General features: G+C 38.6%; 1 protein-coding gene across 1 annotated transcript in view; it reads right to left on the bottom strand.

Moving 5' to 3' along the window:
- The window catches only part of LOC140948164 (intermembrane lipid transfer protein VPS13D-like), a 142,362-nt gene that overhangs the window by 22,933 nt on the left and 101,499 nt on the right, over positions 1-17,930 (bottom strand). Inside the window, exons 54-60 of the mRNA XM_073397390.1 lie at positions 14,176-14,320; positions 12,905-13,002; positions 12,008-12,085; positions 11,011-11,137; positions 10,404-10,601; positions 9,921-9,980; positions 3,466-3,621 (exon numbers count right to left, since the gene is read on the bottom strand). Of these exons, the coding sequence (XP_073253491.1) occupies positions 3,466-3,621; positions 9,921-9,980; positions 10,404-10,601; positions 11,011-11,137; positions 12,008-12,085; positions 12,905-13,002; positions 14,176-14,320 (862 nt within the window). The remainder of the gene's footprint in view (positions 1-3,465; positions 3,622-9,920; positions 9,981-10,403; positions 10,602-11,010; positions 11,138-12,007; positions 12,086-12,904; positions 13,003-14,175; positions 14,321-17,930) is intronic.

Below are 17,930 nucleotides of genomic sequence, written 5' to 3'. Positions count from 1 at the left end.
AGTGGTCTTATGAAATAAAGGCATATAACAAAATATTATCTTGACCTTAGTATAGCAAAGGAGATATTCTTTCAGCAGAAAATACAATAAAATAAAAGCACACTGCAATAAACTTAACGTACATATCACTTCTTTTTTAGTCGGAGCTTGATTTCCTTTCCTACTGTAGCACCGACGAGGAATTAGAAAAACTGATTAGGCTAATTAATCAAGTACAGTATCAATCGCTTGATTTTTAACGAGCAAGGAGCAACAGAAAGAGCTAACTAACCCTTACTCCTCCTTTCAGTTTCCCAGGAGATGCGACGGTCGAGACAGGGAAAAAAGTTTAGCGCACAACGAAGGCAATACTTTCTTTGTCAAGGCTCGTTATCTTCGTAGAAACTTCTCAAACTTTACCTGCAATTCTCTTTTTCACTGCTATTGCATATAAACAAAACAGGATTGTCGCAATCAACGAAACTCAGACACAGATTTTATGTTTGCAGGTCGAGAGGGCACGGAGTAAAATGTTATGCGCAGTAGATTATATTTTTTATTTGCTTTGCGCATTCAATTGCCTTCAGCCAATGAAAAAATTCGTATTTTCCGTTGCGTCCAGAACCACTGGTCGGTTACAAATTAAGTCGAGTGGCTCTGGGGACGAGAATGGCTTTAAAGGGACGCGATCACGTTCATGCGCGTTTATGCGCGCCGTTTGCCTCTTCGGAATAAATTTGTAGGGTCAACTTTAAATTCGAAATCGCCATTACTGGTACAATCATTGAAAATCCTTCGTTTTATTCCGACATCTGTCGCTTTGGCTGGCCTAGTTATACTTCGGTAGTGGTGATTAACGTGTGGTTGTGTTGTTTGACTGGTTACGTTTTAAGAAGACGCAAAAAATAATGTTTTGATCATGAAGGTTCAGAAGAGCATCGTGGCCGTCCGGCAACAGGACGTTCTCAAGAGTCTTTGGAGATAGAGAAGCTTAGGCGATCGATCTGGTATGGTTCTAGGAGTAGTGTGTGGCTTACGAAAAGAATACAGGACACTTGGAAAGTGGTTAAAGGCATGAGTTCGTTCAACTTTGATTTGATTTTTGACTCCGACCTGTAGTTATACTACAACAGGTCGCGCGATCTTCACCGATCTGTTACACTTGAAATGTTCCTTGTATCTTTGCTTTACGATCGTATATGTTTAAGAATTGATGTTTTTAAAATAAATTATTGCCTGAATATTCTGTTTATAGTCTAGCTCCTTTACGTGTTCTACTTGATAACATTTGTTTTGCGGAACACTGACCGGGATGCAACGCGAATGAATTTGTTTATTTGCTGATAAGCAATTGAAATAGAGTACTAAAGTGTGACGTCATAAAAATGAAATTTCTGAAATTATGGGATTTGTCAGGATATTCTGAAAGAACAATGTCCAAGAGGCCTACTTGCCAAAAACGAGCATTTGGGAGCAAATTGTCTCTGAGATCGTAGCCCAGTTATGCTTACAAAATTCCATACAAACCCTTCTAAATGTTTTTTGGGTCGACCCAAAAAAAAAATAGAAGGGTTTGTATGGAGTTTTCTGAGTATAACTGGGCTACGATCTCAGAGACAACTTGCCCCGAAATGCTCATTTTTGGCAAGTAGGCCTCTTGGACATTGTTCTTTCAGAATATCCTGACAAATCCCATAATTTCAGACATTTCATTTTTATGACGTCATCACTTTAGTACTCTATTTATGCTCAATTAAGGATAATCTTTATACTCATACGTTGTGTGTTTTTGTCACCGGTCAGGTGCTATTTGTAGGTATTTCTAGGTTTATACAAGGCGAACTGAGAGAACAGTAATAAAATGTTTATTTCCAAATTTTGTTTGCCGATCGGTGACTGCTTTGTTAGCGTGGGTACTACCTGGTAAAAATACACGTTGGTAAATGTTTGTTTCAAAGCAGGACAGGGCTGTAAATCTTATTCTTATCGGCTGCAACATATAACTGAGGAGTAGCAAAGAATAAACATGAATTATGGGGATATATAAAATCAAACCAAATGCCCGGTAATACTCTCGCGTCGCGAGCAATGAATTTGAATTTTGTAAATTTACTTGCGTGCATCTAACTCGCTTCCGATTGGTTTAAAAACAATCAGCTACTGTCAGAACTCACATGCGCATTATTGTGAACCAGTCCCTTTAAACTCGCGATATGCTAGGATATAACTTTTTATTATGTTTTTATCTTATTTCTTTAATGACACATTTCTTATTATTATATTGTATTTCAAAAATGTTTACTACTTTTTACTAGTACTATTAGTCTTGCTTACCATACAAACTAGGTAGTCACGTTTATGAGAGTCGATAGGAACAGATAAAAATTAATTGTCAGTTAATCACTAGTATTAATTTTTATAACTTGTAATTATCACACGGCATGTCTGAAAACCAGTTTGCGGAGCCATTTACCGTGTTTAAATAAAGTTGATCGATTCATTGATTGATTGTCCACCCAAAGGAAAGATTGCCTTCATAACCAAAGAACTGTAGATTTTTACGCCCAATTACCTTCGTAAAACAACGGGAATCAGCCGGACAACTTCTCCACCCAACGGAAAGATTGCCTTCAGCTCCCTTCCTCACCATCCCCAACCTCCAACGAGACACTCCCTTGTAGGTACAAATGAACCGCTTCCACATTTTACAGTCCAGGAAGGATTAACAGTTGATACGCCTTACTTCAGTAAGAGTTGTTAAAAAAAAAAAAAAAACGTTTCTCAGCTTGAATGACCGGTTGTTGAATGTTGTTGTGTCTAAGGGAACTTGGTGTTGGCTTGTGAGAGTGAGGGGTGAAACAACAATTTAGTTATCTCGATTAAGCTGATAAAGTCAATTTCCTCTCCTATCCTGTAGTCTAGGTAACCGGCGACTACCATTAAAAGATCATAAAAATGTTGTTTCGAGAGCTTGCCCATCGTTAGAGCGAAGCACCGGAGCGAATCGACCTTTTTACCACCCGCTAGCGCTAGAAAGGAAAGCTTTTCAATCTTCAAACTCAGTTGATAAAGCCAAACCTTTTTGTTTGTAAGCCTGATTTTGCTTAGTTGTCGCTTCGATCCCTTTTTATCTTTCACCACTTTAAGTATTTCTTTCTCTGCGTACTTCAAGATAACAATCAATAACAAGCAATTAGTGGACGAGGCCGAGTAAAGGAGAATTGTGTAGATCTTGGAAGGTATGATCCACCGCGACCGAAGGCTCTACACTGCCGAGACAGCTGAGGAACCGCGCCTTCTGCAGTCCCTTTTCCCGTGAATTATGCGTAAAACTGGTGTCATCTTGAGAATATCAGCAAACATCTTCCAATTAAAATTGGTCAAAGCCAGCGGGATAAGAAGAAGTAGCCAAGGGATTTTAGCCAATCTGTGACAAATATTTTGAATGAATAATAACGGTAAGGCTGTTATTGTTAGTTGACGCACCTTAAATATCTCGACATTAGGCAGCCTGCTTGGTTCTTTAGTAGCTGAAATATGAAGCGTTGGCTGTTCCAAAGTGGTCTCTTCCTTGCTGCCCTCCTCAGGAGGGGAGGGGTAGAGTAGAACCGGAAGCTGACTGGCAAACAACTGGTTGTCAATCTATAAAGCGAAATACAAATAACAACAGTTATATGCGTTGAAACTTTAAAACACAACACCAACATAACAACAATCTTCCACAATTCCTCAAAGTGATTCATGGCAAATGCTTCTGTTTGGGAAGCTTCAGAAAATATGGCGTTGTGAATTGACTGAGACGATGCAATTTTTCTAATCTTATAGTCTGTTCGGGTGGTCTGGATAAACTTTGTAGCGGTTTGTTCTTCCATCACGTCAAATTTTATAGTTTTAAACACAAGATTTCCACCCGGATGGTCTGTGCAAATGGCAAGCCCCATTAATTAAGCAAAAACGTTAATCCCTCAATTTTTTTAACCGTCGACAGGCACCCCAGTTAAGACAATGCACAGTATTCCTGCGATACAACAAACAACAACAACAAATGCTTTATTTGCATGACCATAAAGGAATTACAGTATTGCGAAAGATATTAGTCTAAATTTAAGTACTAATTCAACTAATTAGTGCGTGCAAAATATTACAAAACGTTACAGTTCTCATTCATTCATTCATTGATATTAATTTGGTTCTTAATTCAAAGCATTGCGAGATAAATGAAACTAATTGACAGTTAATTAAATAATCAGCGGAATTCATAAGAAGAGATATTAAAGTATCGTGTGAAAGTGATTTGAGGTCAGGTATTTTAGTTTCTAGTTTCTATAGTTTTTTTTCTGTATGTCTCTGATCTGACAATAAGCCTTACAATCTAGTAAGAAATGATTTTCATCTTCAGTTTTGTTACTTGTACAAAAGGAACATATATCCTTTCATTGCGAGGGATTTTTTCGTATCTACCTGTTTCAATTCTAAGTTGATGACTACTTATTCTAAATTTAACTAATGCTTTTCTCGAAAGGTTTTTTCTTGTTAAAACTAGGTACGGCGAGGTGCTATAGTCGTCTTTGACTGTACAATAAAAACTGAGTTTTTGTGATTGTTGAAGGGTCTGATTCCAGTAAGAGACGTATTTGTTTTTCATTATGCCGATATACCGATTAACTATTGAGTCACTCAATGAATTAGAGGAAAAGTCATAGTTTAGATCGTAGTAGTCAACCATCTTCATGATATTAGAGTAAAAGCTAGTTTTCCCGTTAAGGTGTAGGTCAATTGAAATTCGTAAGGCCTGTTTGACTATAGAATCTTCCTCTCTACCTATCAGATAGCCTACGTAATTTAGAATCTTTTTATTTATATCAATGATCATGGGGAATTTAGCGAGTTCAGCTCTACAAGCAATGTTGGATGCCTTGTTATGTACTTGTAAATAACGTTTGTAGAATTGCAAATGGGTTTTTTTCAATATGAAGATAGTACGTTAAGGCAGTTTTGTAGTCCAAGTTTGGATCGCGATAATATTATCAAGTCATCTGCGTAAAGGAGAGAGTTGAGTCTGGTGCCATTTGGTAACACGAAAGGGTCTGATAAAACTTTGTCAAATGAGAACGCTAGATCGTTAAGGTATAAGTTAAAGAGCAGAGGGCTTAAAATGCACCTTGCCGCACTCCTCTTGCGTATTGAAAAGATCGCGTTCTGTTATTTCCAACCCTCCATTGCCAGAAATAGTGGACATTTCGCGCCCGTGATTAATTGTCAGCGGAATCTCATTTCCAAAATGGCGGACAAAAACGATCGTAGTCAGGGAAAGCGTATCCCCAGCGATTTTTTAAATAATTTGAGCTCTGTGGATCTGTTTTACGAAGAAAAAAGCTGGAATGAAACACCTTGCAAGAAAATGTTAGGTTTATACTCGGCCGAGCGGCTGATAGCAACAAAACAGTACGCGGCTGTACCTTTCGTGACATTTTCGTGACATTTTCGTGACAATTTTGGGTATATACTTCATGGTGGAAAGCCACAAGTGCACCGGTAATATACACTCCTGTAATATGTAGTATTGTGTCTTCTCCCTAATAGCTAGTGGTAGTTACTAGTAGTTACTAGTAGTTAGTGGTAGTTATCAGTAGTTACTGGTAGTTACTAGTAGTTACTAGTAGTTACTAGTAGTTATCGGTAGTTACCAGTAGTTACTGGTAGTTACTAGTAGTTTTCGGTAGTTTTTAGTAGTTACTGGTAGTTAGTAGTAGTTCTCGGTAGTTACTTGTAGTTGTCGTTAGTTACTAGTAGTTACCGGTAGTTACTAGTAGTTGTCGGTAGTTACTAGTAATTGCTAGTAGTTGTCGGTAGTTACTTGTAGTTACTGGTAGTTACTAGTAGTTGTCGGTAGTTTCTAGTAGTTGCTAGTATTTACTGGTAGTTACTAGTACTTGCTAGTAGTTGATGGTAGTTATTGGTATTTACTAGTAGTTACTGGTAGTTACTGGTAGTTGCTTGTAGTTACTAGTAGTTGTCGGTAGTTACTAGTGGTTACTAGTAGTTGGTGGTAGTTATTGGTAGTTACTAGTAGTTACTGGTAGTTACTGGTAGTTACTAGTAGTTGCTGGTAGTTACTAGTAGTTGCTGGTAGTTACTAGTAGTTGGTGGCAGTTACTGGTAGTTGTCAGTTGTTACTAGTAGTTACTAGTAGTTATTGGTAGTTACTAGTAGTTACTGGTAGTTACTAGTAGTCGTCGGTAGTCACTAGTAGTTGTCGGTAGTTTCTAGTAGTTGCTAGTATTTACTGGTAATTACTAGTAGTTGTTGGTATTTGCTAGTAGTTACTAGTAGTTGATGGTAGTTATTGGTATTTACTAGTGGTTACTGGTAGTTACTAGTAGTCATTGGTAGTTACTAGTAGTTGCTGGTAGTTACTAGTAGTTCCTAGTAGTTATCAGTAGTTACTAGTAGTCACTGGTAGTTACTGGTAGTTACTAGTAGGTGTCGGTAGTTTTTAGTACTTACTGGTAGTTAGTAGTAGTTCTCGGTAGTTACTACTAGTGGTCAGTAGTTACTAGTAGTTACTGGTAGTTGGTGGTAGTTATTGGTAGTCACTAGTAGTTAGTGGTAGTTATCAGTAGTTACTGGTAGTTACTAGTAGTTGTCGGTAGTTTCTAGTATTTACTGGTAGTTACTAGTAGTTAATAGTAGTTATTGGTAATAATAACTACCAGTAACTACCAGTAACTACTCTTAACCACCAGTAACTACCGATAACTACTAGGAACTACTTGTAACTACTAATAAATACCAATAACTACCATCAATTACTAGTAACTACTAGTAACTACCAGCAACTACTAGAAACTACCGACAACTACTAATAACTACCAGTAACTACCATTAACTACTAGTAACCACCAGTAACTACTAGTAACTACCGATAACTACTAGGAACTACTAGTAACTACCAGCAACTACTAGTAACTACCATTAACTACTAATAAATACCAATAACTACCATCAACTACTAGTAACTACTAGTAACTACCAGCAACTACTAGAAACTACCGATAACTACTAGCAACTACTAGTAACTACTAGTAACTACCGACAACTACTAGTAACTACCAGTAACTACTAATAACTACCGACAACTACTAGTAACTACCAGTAACTACAAGTAACTACCGACAACTACTAGCAACTACTAGTAACTACTAGTAACTACCGACAACTACTAGTAACTACCAGTAACTACTAATAACTACCACTAACTACTAGTAACTACCAATAACTACCACCAACTACCAGTAACTACTAGTAACTACCGACAACTACTAGTAACTACCGAGAACTACTACTAACTACCAGTAACTACTAAAAACTACCGACAACTACTAGTAACTACCAGTAACTACCAGTAACTACTAGTAACTACCGATAACTACTAGTAACCACTTATAACTACCAGTAACTACTAGTAACTACTCGCAACTACAAGTAACTACTAGTAACTACTACTAGCTATTAGGGAGAAGACACAATACTACATATTACACAGAGTGTATATTACCGGTGCACTTGTGGCTTTCCACCATGAAGTATATACCCAATTTTGTTTTAAAACCAAGCCTGGTAGGCTAATCGAGGATTTTTGAATGCCTGGAACCTAGTTTATATCCCGTGAAGCATCTCTGGAGTCGTAGCAACAACCAAAATGGCGATTCGGTGAGGTTTGGAGTTGTGAAGCTTTGTCCGACCAAAATAAGTCATTCGCAACTATGGCGTCCATTACTGGACTACAGATGGAAAATCGAGGGAAATAATGCGCCTTTGGAAGTATTTTCCAGTGCAAAAATCGTCCTTTTAACGACTGTTTTGGAAAAATCTTCCATCGCAGAAGTGATATCGAGTCGTGCAAATTTACTTCAGTGAAGGGTTTATCCTCTAATCGACGAGTATTTCGCATGACTTCGGCAAGATTTTAAGACAATGTATGGAGAAATGGAGCGTACAACGAGAGAAAAAAGTGGCCACTTCGGGAAGTAAGTAAACCTACTTCTAATTAGCTATTTTTAACCCAGATGCGAAGGTTGCACAGCACTTAACATGTTTCGAGTCGTGCACCGAACACCCGTGAGCTCAAAATCGATATATTTGAAAAAGTTTCCTTTTCTCCATACATTTTCTTATACGAATTCGCAGCCATTGTGGCCTTGGTGCGCACGCGCAACCGCCATCTTGTCCCTAATTTCTGGCAATGCACAGAGCAGGAAGACTTCGAGTATAGACTCTTAATTACACTATAAAACTTTCCTTGTACATTGATTTTAGATAACTTATAGAGAAGCCCACCATGCCAAACCGAATAAAAGTGCTTTTCTAAGGTCAACAAAACACGCATATATTTTCTGCTTGTGACAATGGACATATTTTTCTATTAATGTTCGAAGTGTGAGGACATGATCTGCTGTTCTATCATTTGCTAGAAAACCAATTTGAGACTTGTGAAGTATATTATTTAAGTCAACGTGCTTTAGAAGTCTCTGATTGAGAATTGAGCAAAATAGTTTTCCAATACAACTAGACATACAAATTCCACGGTAGTTAAATGGATCGCTTTTAGTACCACATTTAAAAATTGGAGTAATGAGGCCATCACACCACATCTGGGGCATAGTTCTTAAGCTAAGTTGAGGACCGTGTTAAATAATTTTAGATAAACAGGCATTAATTCGTTTAGGCTAGATTTGATCATTTCGTTTTTGATTTTGTCTGAAAAAGAAGATTTGTTGTTTTTGAGTTTTCCAGCCGCAGTGCGAATCTTTCAGTGACGAGGTAATCCAAGGAGTGAGATCGTGTTGTAATATCCTTTGCATTCTGCAACTCATCAATAATTGCCTCCTGTTGTTCATTAAGGGGTTCATTCGAGTGCAGAGATTGAAAGTGGGACATCCATTTTTCTTCAGAAATTGGAGGGGTGTAGGTTTCCTTAATAGTGTCGTCCATTGACTTCAAACAGTTCCAAAAGCTCTTATTGTTCGAATTTTCGACCGTATTTTCGAGTTCACAGTTCTTATTGCTATAGTATTCGTTTCTCTTATGTTTCAAAAGGTTTTTATATTGCTTTAAAGACATTGTGACACTCTTCCCTGAGGGTATTGTCAAGAGGATCTCTGTGTTTTTGATTAGAAAGTTTCCGCAGTTCATGTCTTTTATAACGGCATTCTTTGTCGAACCATTTTTTGTTCGAAGATATTTTGCAAGGTCGCTTTTTTGCTGTTTTGATTTTCAAACAACGTTTTGCGGTTGAAATAAGAATATTTTCTACTGCATCAAGGTTCATGTCAACATTTCTCGTGATTGTTGTAGTATTCATAAAATCGTGGATCATTCTTTGGATGTTTTCAGACTGTAATGTAGCTCTAAATTTTTGTGACGAATCGTTTTCCCAAAAAAACTGTTTTGGTAGGGGATCGAGTCAAAGAATCATTTATAATTGCCTCGTTTGATGAATCATTATCTAAATGACGGTTAACCTTATGCCATGTTATTATTGGACTATGATCTGATAAACTGTTCGGCTCTTTCACTACAAAAGATGTTATATTGCGTTGCAAATCTTGGTCACATATGGAGTAATCAATGACACTGATTCCCGATTTACCATGAAATGTAGGTCTGCCTAAAGCTAAAGAGTCGCAATTGATTCTACCATTTAAAAGTCCGCGCTTCTACAAATTTCCAAGAGTCGTTTTCCATGATTATTCAAATCATCATCAAAACTTTCTCGTTGGGTGACGCATAACGAAGATTCAGAACGAAGATTCAGAAAAATCGTTTGTTACTATCTTATTACCTTCTTGACAGACACTGTCCGGGTGTTTGCCTGCTCTGGAGTAAAAGTCTCCCATAATAAGAATTGAACCAAGGGAGGAGAATTTCTCTATACTTACCTGAATGCGTTCTATGCTGCCTTCCAATGTCTCTAACTGACTAGTTCGTAAATAATCCACCTGTAAGTTAAGAACCAAAATAATAAGAAAGCAAACACAATATAAATCAGGCCGTCTGCGCGTGAAGACGACCCGACGCAGGTCGGGTGTCAAGGTATTGAAAGTTGATGAGGAGAGCTCAAGAATCTTTACGAACCAAAGCGGTCTATATAAACTATTTACCATGTTTTCTGTTACATGTATTTAAGAGTCTAAAAAAAAAAACAAAAACAAAAACAATAGAACACACAACAAATTACACTTGTAAAAGTTTAATCAATCTAATCCCACGATAAGTATTTCGAAATTGTGAAACGAATAAGTGAATCTTTCCTACTTCTCTACTATAAATTTCGTCGTTCTACAAATGTCCAATCCAATACACAATTTCAACTACAACAAAACTAAATAAACGATTAATGCAGACTGTTTAAAGTAGTTTACCTTTATTTCCTCCAAATTGACAAATACAAGTTCCTCTGGCACGGAGTTAATAACTGAGATACCGATGCCTCCAACCAAACGAAGCTGCACCTCAAGCGCTGTTGAATCTTCATCTGCGCCCACGTTACTCACAGTAGCTTGTCTTAGACCACCTCTCCGCTCGTGTAGCATCCAGTCGTTCTCGGCCTCTTCTCCTGACTGTGACGAAACGTTATTTATTTATACAAGATCGTTTAGTATTCACGTGCACCAGAAAAGTGCCCCTACAGAATTTGCGTTATAAATTTACTTGACTTTCTATTTGTTTTTCAGCAGTTCAGAATTTTCATTTAGGCAAGTCAAATCCGCTCGCACCAGAACATATTTCAAAAAAGGGAAAGGGACGGAAAAATCGAAAGAAAGCAAAACGTATACAAGGAGTAGTCAATGATAGTGAGGTACTTAAATTTCGTCTCTCAAGGTTTTAAAATGTCTACACTTTCAATCACTAGCGAATCCGACTAAGATGAATAAGCGGACAACTAGAAAATATAAAACAGTTAAAAAAAAACCTGATTATTTTTTATTACAAGCAGCAGATCTAAAATGTGTCACTGAAAATACAAACCTCCGATAAATTGTCGATCCTGAATGGTGGCGGTAGTTGTGAGGCATCGGTGAACAGAACATGAAATGTAGCTCCTCTCAGCACCACTTCTACTCTACTGACAAACAACGAACAGCCACTCAAGCTCCTAAACATGGGGACAGTAAACCAGATAATATCATTTAATTACCTGGCTTTTAAGGACTCGTGTCTGATAAACGGTCTGTCTGACTGACTGGCTTGCTCTCTGGTTGACTGTCGGATTGAGTGAGATAAGGCCGTCTAGCAAACCAGTCACACGACTGCATTTCACGGTGAATTACTATGTTTAGTGTTGATTGACTCACCTAACCCAATAACTTTACATTTACTTAGGTTCGACAGTTCTTTGCAGGGTCACCCCAACAGGGCCTGGCGCCACTACGCAGGCCCTTAACAGTCCCTTCCCCCCATACGAGATAGACCACCACAGCGGGGACTACTTCCCCCACACTTTACGAACAGCGAGTGGGTTCTTTAACGTCCGACATAATTTATATCCTTTATCGTCCTTATCCGGTAAGAATAGAAAATCTAACCGTTTGCAGATGTCTTTACAAAGACACCACTTTCTCCTCAGTTATGTAAACACCATGGGTGTTGGTCTGGCCGGGGTTTGAACCAACGGCCCCCCCTAAGCAGTCTGGTGCTTATCAAATTGTGCTAACCGGGCGGCGGTTGTTGTTAACGACTAAATGGCATACTATTCAACCAGGTTTAGCCTACTTCCGTAGATGCTATAAATGAATTGATTAGTTTAATAATTAATCACTGGTCATCATAAACGCAGGAACGTAGGCTTGCGGCAGTGACTAAAAGGCTTAATTTCATTTAATTAACTGCGAATTTAAGGTGGCACGCACGCTTGCCCTGATTTGTCTCCAAGTGTGAATAGGCGACTGTGTGATCCGTCATCAGCTAGTTTGACTTAAATCTTATCAGATGTTATACCAGTGATTACTACTAGGGGTTAACGAACCTCATGTTAACATGGAATGAATCGTCTCTGTCAATCTTAAAAACATCAGACCACTGGCAATGGGGAACGTCGTTTAATCTACAAAACCAAGGAATTCAAGTAAGTTCATTATCACCTTACCAGCAGGGGCTAGATGTCATTAAGATTTCAAGTTGCTGAGTACAGAGTATATGCAATAAGCAGGCGGAGAATTTAAAAGCCTGGAAGTAACTGGAGGTCGTGCTCAATACCTCTAAGAATACATATCAATAATAGGCACCGTTTTCTGTAGAACAGCCGACAAGTCTGTTGGCGGCCAGATTCGCAACCTCTGCTGTTCAGCTAGCAATCGTTTGTTTCTTCATTCGCGTTTCGTGCATGTAAATAAAAAGTTGTCATCAATACCAACATCTTAAATGAAACAAATTCAAATTTTATTGCAGCAAAGACAAATTCAAATAACACAGTACGGATTTGATTTACGTACAAGCGTGCGCGAGGTAGCGTTTCGGAGCGGACAGAGCCCTGGGCTTGCATTCCAGTGTCCCCGAGCTCAGGTACCGCCCAGGCAGCTAGTTGAATTTTCTCTTGTCTTCCGAATTGAAATCCACGCCCATGCTTATAATTTTTTTTCAGTCATTTATCGGCCCCACTAGCATTCGTGCTATGAATATTGCCGGCGGTAAGTAGACCTACATGTAAGAGGTGTATTATTTCATGTGTTTATTGCAGCTAACTCCAGTCAACGTAAATCAATGCAAGCGACGTATAGAATAGTACACCCCATAGGCTCGATTACCAGCTTCTGTTCGAGAAGTGAGCCCGCGTTCCCCCGAACGCGATGAGTCAATAACGCATCCAGCCATCTCATCACGGGAAGGACCGAGAGAGTGACGGAAATCAAGCCTAGAGCCTTACCTGATGCATAGGAGTTGATCCAAGTCTGATCGGGCCCAGTAAAAACGCATCAAGGCTCCTGGTAAAGCTGTGAGAGCGCCTTCAGGGTTTGTTGCTGCCTAAATTTTATTGTAAGAGAACAGGCATGAAAAAACGGATGAAAGGAAATTTGAAATGTAGTGTCTATAAGTGTCTAAAAGTGAAGATCATCATAGTTTATTCTGAACGTCAAATCCTAAAAATTAAGATGAATAACGGGAAATAAATGCAAAAAATCTTAAATCCTGATAGGAATTAACATCTCTTGGTGAGCTAAACTACTGTGAGTTGAGGTGACAAAGGAGCAGGGGTGAAGTTACTCTACTTCACTATACTTTATTGAATTCGCCACGGTAACTCAACACTATGACAGGGGATGAAACAGGACCAACGTCCCAATTGATATCAACCCCTTCATTACTCACCCAGCCCGTGAATGGCTGTACCACACCACCGGGGTCTACGTCTCCTCCTCTTTACGAACATCAGTTTGGGTTCTTTTACGTCACACAAGAATCAGAAGAGTGAAAAAGCTGTGAGACGGGGCCTACGGTTTTTCGTCCTTATCCGAGAAGACTAGAAAGTCTAACTAGAAAGTCTAAGTCTAGATCTCATTACAAAGGCAGCACATTCTCCTCAGTTATTAAAAGACCCTGAGTGTTGGTACGGCCGGGGTTTGAACCCGCGACCTCCCGCTCAGCAGACCGGCGCTTTTTCAATTGAGCTAACCGGGAGGCGGTTAATGACTAATTCTCACGAGCTAAGCCGCCTTAACCTCGACTTCGAAGTAGTTTTGGTTGTTGTTGTTGTCGCTACCACATGCACGACATATTCACGCCCGAATTACTGGAGCAGTTTTAAAGAGAGAACGAGAGAGGTCCAAGGTGGTTCAAGATGGACTGGAAACGCCCAGCACCCGATTGGCTACAAAAATCTATTCTGGCCAATTAGAAGCAAAATATACAAAAGCTTGTGGAACTGTTCGTGTACGAATAGCTGGCCAGGGGCTCTCCCGTTGCTTTTTTTTTTACTTAACTTTGCCGCCGAGAGTTCTGCTAAATTATCTAACCTACCGGAAGAGGTAGCTGATAACCGACGTCGTTTTAATTTGTATCCATGTGATTCCGATGTGCTTTAAATTCGCGAAAGACAATTCCATTGTTGACATTACATTCACAAAATGACCAGTAACCATTGCTGGTACAAGAAGAACATCTGCGGAGAGTTCACGAGAGGGATCGGAAACTACTTACCTGTCCTCTGACAAAGTGTCGCTGTGACAATGTCAACGTGTGCTGAGTCCTATTCTCTAATTGATATCGGGTTGCCAAGGTAACAATTCTCGTATCACAGTATCGGCCCTGACCAAACCGCACGTCAATACCGATATCATATACCCTACACAAACAACAACAGAGCACGGAATTAGGTGTCAGAAAATTAACAGTTACCTTTTTAATAAAAAACATTGAGCTAGCAGTACATCAAACCATCATAAAAATGGCGTTCTATAATTCTACTAAAACTCTCAAATTTATAACAGAAATTCTCACAGTCAATGAAATAGAGAACCATTAGACAACTGACCCAAAAAGCTCTACCAAAGTACTTTGTTGGTTACTTGAGCAAATTTGAAAAAAAAAAAATTCTGACTAAATTCTTTCAAAACTATGCTTATCCAAAATTTTGGAGGGAAAAGAGCAAAAATCATTTTGGTATTTTTAGATAAGGTCTCTTTAAGTTGTCACCATCTGAGCCAAAGATGTCACATGGCCGTGTTATCTGTTGAAATATTTAGGCATTTTATGCATTTTGCTTTCAAAATTCGCCTGTAAATTCTAAGGGCGCGCTTTTTTTCATAAGTGACTGCCTGATGATCATTGTAACGTGGGAAAGTCCTCTGATGGCTAGTTTAGTTCACAACGGAGAAGGAAAAGATTTTGATCGGCTGCGAGAAGGGAAGTACATCTTTTTATGAGCACAGTAACAAGGCGCGGCTACAAATATCTGTTATTATAGCTGAGCCTGCGGTCAAGGAACAGCGAAGAAATTCATCAAAATTCAGCCATTTGGAATTGGTCACTAAAATGAATGAAAAAGGAGGGGAAAAACCTGCTTAAAACAGGGAAGAAACATAAACTATCTCAAACCATGCAAGAGAGGGCATGGATGGCCAAAAATAAAGAAGATTAAAAAGGATAACAATACGTTTTTTTCTTTCCCTTTTTTTTTTTATAGCATTCAGCCTACAGTTTCCCAAAGATTATCTCTGTTGATTGCTATTGTTTAAAGTTAATGGTTTTAAGAGCTTCTACCTGAGAAACCGGAGCAGGCTTGGAAATAGGGGTCGGCCGATTTAGCTCAAATTTGGTACACTTAGTTACTACGGAGACTTATGCAATATGCCAAAGTTTCAGCTCCATTGCTCTTATTTGGGCTGAATTCTAGATGTTACCCTTTTTGGGGGTTCCCCAGTGCTTTTTTATAGCCCATTTTGGGCACTTTTCAATACTTTGATTACAATGTCAGGGATATTTTAAGTCAAATATAAACTCACTTTTTATTATCTCTATCCTTAAGGGTTTCATAGCAAAACATATGGATCAAAGAAATATTTCTGTGTTTGTGAAATAATTGTTAAGTTAACGCTCTTAAAGACATTTTCAGTGAAACTGCAAATAACCCAAATTTAAGTCGGATTTACTAAAGTGCCCACTTTTGAAATAACACAATTTTAACATGAGCAGAAAGTTTAGCCCTAGGTATGTAAAAAACAAAGAGAAAATACTAAGGTTACGGCTTTTTCACTTTGCGGCCTCGCTTTGAAGATGCTGATACAGCCACTTCCGGTCTAGTCAGTTCCCCCTTGTAATAAAGCTTATATAGAGTATGTTAGCCACAACCTTTCCAATAATCTACCTAAATAATACTGTATGTAGCACTTTTTTTTTCTAATTCCACCTGAACGTTTAAATTGGCAAGATATGAAAATCTACTTCCGGAGAAAGTCACTTCCGGTCCAACAGTCCACATTAAAGGATTTTGATTAAAAGTGGTATTTTCATATTCACAATGAAATCTCAAAAACCTGTTAATGTATCTTTATGCCCATATGTTTTTCAATTTTTTGTAGTCTATTGAGGAAAACAACAATTTTTTTGTAGCGACAGCAATTAAAACTCTATCGCATGTTGAATCCCAGTTTGTTGACAAAATACATTATGAGGATTTTTTTTTTTTAAACATCTATACTGGCGAATATATGTAAGGCAAATATTCCCCTTTGGTGAAAGAGCGACGCCATTTAAACTGTTATTGAGTAAAAAGTGTTTCTAGTAAAAAGAAAGAAACCCAAAACTCATAATTAAACCTGGGCCTTTACATTCATTTCATGTTAACTCTCTCCCCAACCACTTCACTACTACATCGATCGGCGCGCCAGATAAACTGTCCTTGCCCCTAGCTATGACTTACGTTTGTATTTCACAGAGTTTGACATTTGTTTTTGTTTCCAGTGAGCCAATATTCCCCATGTCTCACACCTGCTAACATGACTTGTTGCTCATCTCACCCGCTTTGGGCACAGACAGCCCAAGGTCATGATCTGAGAGCGATAGCATTTTTTTTTGTCTGTTTGTTTGTTTGTTTTTTTTTATCTTATATTTCCATCTAGGTTCCGCGAAAGCTAGAAAATGTCCATAAATTAAATATTTCCACTTGCCTTCAGCTCTAGGTGTCTTTGTAGCTTCGAGAATAAGTAGGCACAAACAAAGGATGGGTGCGGGACGGGAGGGGGAGGTGAGCTTTACACAGCTGCTCGTGAGTTTTCGTTTTTTTGTTGCTGCAGTCTTGTTTATGAGAACAAAACGTCACTGCGCGATACACCCAAATTTGCTTAGAGCAATGATCTGAAGAGATACAGCGTACTTTACGCTGCAGTTTTTCACTTCAATCCCTTTTACAAGAAGTGGCAAGTTAGGAAAATTAAATTCGGGGAAACTGCACGTGAACTTGTTGCTCATAATTAAAATTTAAAATCTTATTTAATTGCGTTAATGATGAATTTTCATGATCAGTATCTCTTGGCAGTCCTTGGAAAAGTATAAAATTGTACTAGTGAGGTAGTAAAAACAATCTCATCAATTCGATGTTCTTTCTGGAGTAATGATGACCTTTGTGGTGCTCGCGATAATTCAAAGTTGTGTGAGCCAGCCTTCAGTCTGCCTTTAGCATCTCACCTTTTGGTTGAAGTTGGTGCTGGAGGCACCAAAACTTCAGCCTCGCACAGACTTTAACATTTTCCTGAGTACAAACTAATACTGAATCAAGCTGGAAGGTGTGGTGTCGTGAATGCGGAAATCAAGAAGATGACGATTTGTCCGCGTCACCGCCGTAAATTCACACGTATACGAGAACTAACTGGACAATGTCAACACCCTCTTCATAAAGGTGAAATTTCCAAATTGAAAAAACCCAAGAAGGTGACTGCAGACATTTCAGTGAGAATATACCAACAAACGAGGATCGTGATACCAATCGCTGCCCGTAAGTAATGCTGAACATTTCTTGTTTGTCGTGAGTTATTTTGGGATAACCTTGTAATGAACAAAGTCAAATTCTATGTTCAAGAATTCAAATACCATGGACCATGAAATAAACCTAAAATCTGATATAGTGTTCGTTTTTCTTTTCTTTCCAAAGCCATTTGCAAGACCTGCTTTGACGAAAAGATTCCAGAACTTCATTTAACACCCGAAAGTGTAACTTCCAACGATCTAGAGGTAATGTAAATATTGTAATCGCACGTGTTCAATCTCAAACATACTGCAGTTGTCTTTCAGGGTGAAAATATCCTCAGCGGTGTTGTCCTTAACCTTAAATACGGATGAGTCAAATTAAACGAGACTTTTCTTTACTTAAATAAAATATTCCAGCGATGAAAGGGATGTGAAGGGCAATACAACTCACACCCAATGTCAACAATTGCTATTGCGTGACTATTTGCGGC

This window comes from Porites lutea, chromosome 1 (assembly GCF_958299795.1).
Source record: "Porites lutea chromosome 1, jaPorLute2.1, whole genome shotgun sequence".
Taxonomy (NCBI): Eukaryota; Metazoa; Cnidaria; class Anthozoa; order Scleractinia; family Poritidae; genus Porites; species Porites lutea.
Note: the sequence above shows the minus strand (reverse complement) of the source record. Positions and strands in the feature narration are given on the sequence as shown.